The sequence below is a fragment of the Amblyomma maculatum genome, chromosome 3, assembly GCF_055883805.1.
Source record: "Amblyomma maculatum isolate TAMU_Amacu chromosome 3, ASM5588380v1, whole genome shotgun sequence".
In the NCBI taxonomy this organism is placed as follows: Eukaryota; Metazoa; Arthropoda; class Arachnida; order Ixodida; family Ixodidae; genus Amblyomma; species Amblyomma maculatum.
Window position 1 is genome coordinate 200,885,210 of NC_139346.1, and position 7,840 is coordinate 200,893,049.

At 42.6% G+C, this 7,840-nt stretch overlaps 1 protein-coding gene across 1 annotated transcript; it reads left to right on the plus strand.

The window, feature by feature from the left end:
• Positions 1-63: 63 nt before the first annotated feature.
• Atg8a (GABA type A receptor-associated protein autophagy-related 8a) lies at positions 64-7,808 on the plus strand. The gene is made up of 3 exons (XM_084599258.1): positions 64-260; positions 4,090-4,287; positions 7,237-7,808. Exons 1-3 carry the CDS (start codon positions 171-173, stop codon positions 7,300-7,302), a joined length of 354 nt encoding a protein of 117 aa, XP_084455384.1. The 5' UTR covers positions 64-170; the 3' UTR covers positions 7,303-7,808.
• The last annotated feature ends 32 nt before the right edge of the window (positions 7,809-7,840 follow it).

Sequence of the window (7,840 nt, forward strand, 5' to 3'; positions counted from 1 at the left end):
GCTCGATGTGGCCACGAACTAATTTTCACATCGCATAGTTCATTGCAGCCGGAGAAAAAGGAACTATTTACAAACAGTCGCCATTTTCGATCACTGCTCGGCGGATTGTGTAGGGGTTCGGTGTGCGTGAAATTTTCTCTCTCGTCGTGTTCTGCCTGTGTTGAGGCACCATGAAGTTTCAGTACAAGGAGGAGCACCCGTTCGAAAAGAGGAGGAGCGAGGGTGACAAGATTCGCAGGAAGTACCCTGACCGAGTCCCTGTAAGTGTTCAAGCGTCGCTTGTGCGCAGTGACCTTGCAGTACGAAGAGAGGGGGCCCTGTGTGTTTGCGCTTAGGCCTATACATGAGCAGCAGCTTATGTCATACTTGTGGCAGATCAGAGATCGCTACATGATAGTAGCGTATAGTCTAGTGATATCACGTGCTACGGTGTTGCGCGTCAGTGCTTCTCGTTGCTTTTGCGCTGAGGACATGGTATTCAGCCAGTTGCTGAGGTGTTAGCGAGCGCACCGGGGTGAGTCATCATATCAGCTGTGCACGGTCCTGGAGGAGTGTCTGGTGATAAGTGTTGCAGTCGCTGGTGCTACTCGGCATGAAACCCGCTTACCTGGGCCAAACGTTTGTGACGATGAGCGCCTTTTTTTTTTTTTTTTTCTTACGTCGACATTTTTTTTTGTTTTTTTTTTGTTTTTTTTTCCAGAAATTGCTCGACTTCATGGCCATGCGAATACGTGCTCGTTAGCGTTGTAAGCTCCGATTACCCACTTTCATTTTTGTGGCACTGTTTTGAAGGCAGTGTAGCTTGCGCGTCATGCTCGGTGGACTGCTATTGATTTAGCCGCGAGTGGATCGTACCTGCTCATTGTTGTACATCAGTCACGGCCGGAGATGACGCAAGAAAACCGCACAAAGGACTGAGCGCGTTGCAGCATAGTTTCTTTGTGTGAATGCCGACGAATAACTTGACTTTTATCAGAGCTTAACATTTGCACCCTATTCGCTTCTTCCGTTGTTTTTGGGGAGTCTGGTGTCTTCATCGTCTTTCGTTCGCGAAGGGACCAGGAAAAAAAAAAAAAAGATTAACAATTTGAACGTTTTTAGAACGCAAGCGCCGCCATCGGCTATTTTGAAGTGTTTGTTGCAAACCGCATGGTCGCATTATGAAATATTAGTGTCTTCCTTGATGGTGGTAGTTTTGTAGGGTAAAGTTTAGGAATGAAACAGTCTGAAACGACACGCACAGCTTGGGACTTTATGCATGAAGCTGCTAGTTTAGTTTGGTAGCTTGCCTGACCTGGGGACGCGCTGAACGTCGCGTTACCGCACACTGCAGCCAGTTTGCCGTTGCCGCGTTTTCTGGGCGCATTGGTACCACTTCAGTGAGCAAAACTAGACTATACGACTTTGTAATAAATAAGACCATCTCGCCTTGTGATTATTGCGATCTTTTGAAAAAATAAAACTACACATTCGATATTTTTGCAAAGCGTCTTCAAACAAATACAGCCGCATCTACAAGGACTTCATCGTAAAATTTTAATTCGATTGATGCCTTGAAACATAACAGCATAAATCAATTGGAGAACCAGTTGTAACCCTGAGCTTTAGGTCAGTTGGGTTGGTGAAATTCTTGGCTTATATATAAATCGATTAGAGAGCCAGTTGCAGCCCTGAGCTTTCTTGAGTCCTGAGCTTTCTTGAGTTGAGTTTGTGTTGTCCTTAAGGTAATTTGTATAACCTAAAGAAATGATTTCGATGAATAACTGATGCCATTGTTCAGACCTGCTGCACTGCCTTTTTGTGCCAATGTAGCTGATGTGAAGCTTGCTTTCCTTTTGAAATAGAATGTTCAACACAGTCAGCTCCAAAAGATAGAATGTGATGTTACACAACACACATTTCTTGTGTGCTATCATGTAACAAGCATAGTCATGCTTTCTTGTTCCTGCAACTCTATGTGCGCTTTTTTACCCAATCTTTCTCCGATAAAACTAGTTCTGCCTCACTTCGCAGCCATTTTAATTTTTGTTCATTGGCATAAAGAATGCTTTTATTGCCGATAATCTTGGATGGTGAAGTATTTTTTTTCTTTAGTGTATGTATCAAGCATGTGATTGTATTATCATTTATTGCAACTAGTTTAGATCTCACCAATAAGGAGCATTATGTTAGCCACATCATCCAGCATACCAGACAAGCCACCAGTGTGACAGCCAATCATTCCAGCACGTAATGATGTCACATGTGAGGCAATGCACTTTACAGCTTGTAGGAATTGTAAAAACAGTTATTTGTATTATTGTATGTTAGGTTTAGCTGATATTTTGCTTATGCTCGTGGCATTTGAAACATCTCATGCTAGTAGGCACGTCAGTGATTGTAGATGACTATGCATGATTGGAACAGGTGAAATTACATGAGGGTAGAATTTGTTTAAAATGAAAGCTAGAAAATGCAGTTTCAACTTTGAGGTGCATGTTGGCATTCAATGAGCTGGTGACTGCCCCAACTTCAGGTGTTAGTATACCATTGCCAATTTTAATCAGTCCCCGTGGAACAGTCTCATGCTTTGGGATCATTCAGGTCACCATGTGCCTGTTATAGTTACCGAGCAACTGCTAAAGAGGGTGCACCAGGGGCATGCTGCTGGAACAGCCTGAAAGAAAAGTGGACCCGTTAGGACATGAAGAGCGAGTGTTCATGTGGCTTTGTGTGCATTCATTAGATGGTATGCCAAAAAGTGCTCAGCTTTGATGTGGTGGCAGCTGCATGTCTTTTAATGAAGGTTGTGGTTGGCTGACGGCTGCCATGCAAAAATGGCTGTAAATAAAAGCTCCAAAGCTTTCTCAACCTGTTAGCAATGTTGACTTTTTTTTGCAATTCCTTGATTCAAAAAATTCAGTGTGCATGGAGGGATTTTTTAAAATATATGCAAATGAATGGCTTGTGTTGGCAACAGTGCCTGACAGTGCGTGTGTGTGGAGAGCTATAAATACCTGGGCATATGGATCAATGAAGGAAAAAATTACCTAGAAAAGCATGAAAGAATTACGATAGACAAAGGGAAAAGGAGTTCGGACATTATGAAACACAGGGCCCTCTGGAATTATAACAGGTATGAGGTTGTTAGAGGGGTATGGAAGGGTGTTATGGTACCAGGACTCACTTTTGGAAATGCAGTTCTGTGCATGAAATCAGAAGTACAGTCAGGCCTTGAAATCAGACAGAGAAAGGTAGGTAGATTGGCATTGGGAGCACATGGCAACACACCTAATGAAGGAGTCCAGGGAGATATGGGCTGGGCATCATTTGAGGTTAGAGAGGCAATTAGCAAACTAAAATATGATCAGAGACTAACCGAAATGGAGGAATCAAGGTGGGCACGAAAAATGTACAAGCACCTCTTCATGAAAAGCCTGAATACGAAATGGACTAACAGAACCCGAAAGCTCAGATTTAAGTACCTAGAGTTTGGAGATGCACCGCAGCAAAACAGCAGCATTGAAAAGCAGGTAAAGGAGGCAGAAAGGAAAATGTGGGAGGAAAGAATGCAAGGAAAATCAGCATTGGGTATGTATAGAACTTGAAAACAGGATATAAAGAAAGAAAGTTTATTCGACAACTCAAGAGGAAGCTCATTGCTGTTTGAGGCTAGGACAGGGGCCCTCAGAACAAAAACGTACGGTAAAAAATTTCAGGAAGTAGATATATTATGCGCGGCGTGCGGAACTGAGGAGGAAACAACGGAACATGTTGTTCTAAGGTGCCAAAAACTTCGTCCTGCCCTTCCCGCGGAAAAAGTGGCAGATCTGGAGAGAGCGCTGGGATTTGCTGGGGAAGATGGACGAATGGATGAGGAACGCGTTTTGATAACAAAAGAGAGGTTAGAGGATTGGTGGAAAAAGTCAAGAGAATAAAGAGAGGAAAAAAAGGGAGGGGGGCAGATACGGGCGAATTAGAAGCTAAAAATGGGGAAGAGATAAATATATTTCTTTTAATTTTTTGGCTAGGCGGCGCAAGCTGCCGTCCGATACAAAGGGCAGAGCCACTATCATCCATCCATCCATCTATCCATGTCATTTGTGGCAGGTGATAGTGGAGAAGGCTCCCAAGGCCCGCATTGGAGACCTGGACAAGAAGAAGTACCTGGTGCCATCGGACCTGACTGTGGGCCAGTTCTACTTCCTCATCCGCAAGCGGATTCACCTGCGGCCAGAGGATGCGCTCTTCTTCATTGTCAACAATGTCATTCCCCCCACCAGCGCCACCATGGGCTCCCTCTACCAGGTCCGTGATGAACACACAGGCTTGCTCACTGCTGCAACATGTCGACAGTGCAGAGTCGCTACTTCCTGTTAATCCTGTATTTTAAGTGGAACAGCCAAAGAAAGTTCGCAGATGACCAAAATCAACCTAGCATTCTCCACTGCAGCGCCTGTCATAGCGTCAGCCCCCTTTAGTACTTTATTAAAGGGGCGGGGCATTAAAGAAGTCTCCACTAAGGCAAGGAAAGCTGAAAGGTATTGAATTACATATCATGCGGGTACAATATTTTTGATTCAGCGTATGTAGCGCCAGATGTATTGGCAATTAAACACAACTTCCGTGTGTTCCCCTTCAACTCGTACATCAAGCCAAACAAGAAAACTTAGAAGGGACAGATCAGTATCGCACTCTGCTCATGGATTTTTGCTGCTTCCTCCCCGCCACGAGTTGATAGTAGAAGAGTGAGTAGAAACTGAGCTGCACAAACCAGTCTCCTGCCCAGCGTGCACCCTGCCTTTCTTGCTGTGGTATTTGGCAAGCCAATGTCAATTATAGCCTACCTCCTCGTTACATTGTGCGTGCTTCATGATGCTCAGTGGTGGAATTCACACAAAATGCAGACGCCAATGGTCGCTGCAGGGCAGGGAATGGCAATGTAAAAAATTGTTAATAAATAATTACTGGGCGGGGGGGGGGGGTGTGTAGGCGGCTTGCACGCTAATTGGCATTTGCTTTACACAGTGCAAGTATTTGGTAGGTTCTGTTTGGAACCTTTTTTTTTTTTTTTGAGACCCTTTAAATCCCAAGTACAGCCTTTGTCAAAAGTCTAGAGCCTGGGGGGTCTTCTTTTAAGTCGTGTAGTGGCGCTGATTTAGCGTTAATGGAGACCCTTCCCATTGGAAAGGGTAGGACAAAAAATGTTTTTACCATAGAGAGATTCGGAACACTGGAAATGCATTACAAGCCGCACGAAGTGGCTCGGGCTTTACACTTTTGACAAAGACTGCACATTGTAATACTGCATCTGTTGGGAGACTGACTGTAGACATTTGCAACAAGGGTCCCTTGCGCGCAATCATATTGCTCGCTGGGCTGTTGTATGTGCCTGACATCAGCGCGGTGGAAATGGCAGCGGAACCGGTTTGCAACAGCCCAGGGAGGAGGCTTTTCCGACATCCTCCTCGCCCTATGCGAAGGTCTATACCAGTATACTACTCAAGGATTTAAAAGCCCCCCCCCCCTTCCCCGCAGGCAGTGGCACAGGGGTAAAATTTGAAGTTCAAATATAATTCCGTTGGTGCTGTTACAGACTCTGTGCTGTCCAGTTTTTTTTAGGTGCAGTTGAGGTTGCAGCACGCACTTGCATAAAACCTGTTCATTCTGCTCTCTCTTGAGCAGGTTTCTGTCGATGCATCGAGTAGCAACTGTTTCATATTCATATAGAGAGATCATCAAGTGTTAATATAATTTTGTGTGCTTCTCTCATTTGTTTGCATTCTTAGTCAAAACTGATTATTACTGAGAGTACTCTCATCGAGGTTTATTTAGACCAAAAAATTGTACTTTGTACTTGGTAAACTTTTTCATTTCTCTGAGTGTAAAATTTATATCAAATCAAAGATGAAATCAGATTTTTCAGATAGCACAAGTAAAAATTTTTTGCTCAAAAGACATTTGAGCTATAACTTGAAAATTTTACTGGCGAAATCAGTTTTTTTGGATAGCACAGGAAAATTTTATTAAAAGACATTCGAACTGTAGCTTTCAAATTTCACTGGCAAGCATTAGGAAATATTTCAAACATTTAGTTTGTTCCAGAAATTTTTGAATGTCTTGTAAATCCAAAATTTTTATTCCCAACTTTATTTTGCTTTCTTTTTGACACCAATAATTCATGCTGTTTGGTTTGAAATAGGTGTTTTTAGAAAAAGTACATTCTGTTACCATTAATTTTGTGCATTCTAACCTGCCATACATTTTGCAGCAAAAGAAAAGATTTTTTTCCATCGTCATGAAAAAGTTAATCTGATTAACCACGGTGTGCTCAGGATTGATAGTCACAACTGGCTTGGAGGGTCTCTTCTGAGGGTCACCTGCTGCTTTTTTCCTTAGTTGTAACTGATTACATCGGTACTGATGTAACTGATAGATGAAACATCAAAGGAATATGTAGGCACTGAAGTTTTGGTTGTATGTTCTTTGTAATGACGCTTAAGACCGTATGTGGAGCACCATGTGGTATACTCCTGCAACCACTAAATCGTTTGCTTGAATTTCTTATGTCATCTTAGTGCACGTTAAAGAATCTAAGGTGGTCGTAATTACCTAAAGCCCTTCCTTTATGACATCTCTCATGCAATAATATTTGGTGCCTATACTATACGCCTATATATTCCTGCAACTGCTAAAACATTTTTAATCGAATTTGTCATCTCTGTACATGTTAAAGAATCCAAGATAGCCAAAAATTACCCATAGCCCTCCTCTATGGCATCTGATTGACTGCAGCATTTAGGCAGCAGAATGGGCAGGAAGTCCTGTTCAACAAAGAACTCAATTGCATAGACTCCTGGTTTGTTATTGGAGACTGTCTGTGTTCCTTTTGAGATTCCATTTGTGGTGTACTATCTTGTAGTTTTGTCTGGTAACTACCACTGCTGTCAACATGTCCATCCATGTTTCTCACTCTTGATATGAAGCTCGAAGGAATTAATGTAATTTTGAGTGACTGTCATGTGATTGCCCTATGCAGATGCAGCTGTGCTTGACAGCAAAATTGGAAACTTTAATAGCAGTTGAACATGCGTTGTGCTTCAGTGAGTGAGAGGCTGTACGTGCATAGCCCAATTGGTAATGTGGAAACAAAAACTGCTGTGTGCTCGGTGCTGCTAGCTCTGCAAGTTTCTCAGCATCGTGGAAAGCGAACATATTGAATTGATGGGAATTTATTTTTTATTTTTTTTTTTTCAGGAGCATCATGAGGAAGACTTCTTCCTGTACATAGCATACAGCGACGAAGATGTCTATGGTGTCTGAGGCCCCGAGAGCAGCTCTATTTTAACAAAATTTTTTACATGTAATTAAAGGAGTGGCAGATGTTGAGAGTGAAGCCAAGAACCTAAGTCACAAGGGTTTTTGTGCACAGGGAAGGTTGACGCTTGCACTTTGTTCCAACCCTTCCCTTTCTCCCCACACTGTAGCAGATGTTTCTATTGTTGAGCTGCTTTTTGTTTTGGATTCTTGTCCACTGTCTACCCTTCCTGGGCCAAAACTAAAGCAAAGGAAGCTAGTGTATTGTCATCGCTCTCTTGTAAAGGGTGCCGATGTCACTTGTGTTCACCAAAGCAGCAGTGTCACTTAACTTTGAAGTTCCGCACTTTTTTGTTAACTTTCTGCAAAACCTGGTTAAAAATGTGAACTCCTGTGAAAAAAGAAAAAATATCTAGTTATTTATTTTGCAGAGTATTATCCGGTGCTTTTTTTCTTTCTTTTGCTCTGTAAATTGTGTATTATATACTCAAAATAAAACAATAAAAAGCTCAGTACCGTGTCGTTCATGCCTTCATTCAGTCGT

Coding starts and splice junctions, on each gene's coding strand:
- Atg8a (XM_084599258.1), top strand. CDS start 171: ATGAAGTTTCAGTACAAGGAGGAGCACCCGTTCGAAAAGAGGAGGAGC. Junction 261..4,089: donor AGTACCCTGACCGAGTCCCT/GTAAGTGTTCAA, acceptor CATTTGTGGCAG/GTGATAGTGGAGAAGGCTCC. Junction 4,288..7,236: donor CCATGGGCTCCCTCTACCAG/GTCCGTGATGAA, acceptor TTTTTTTTTCAG/GAGCATCATGAGGAAGACTT.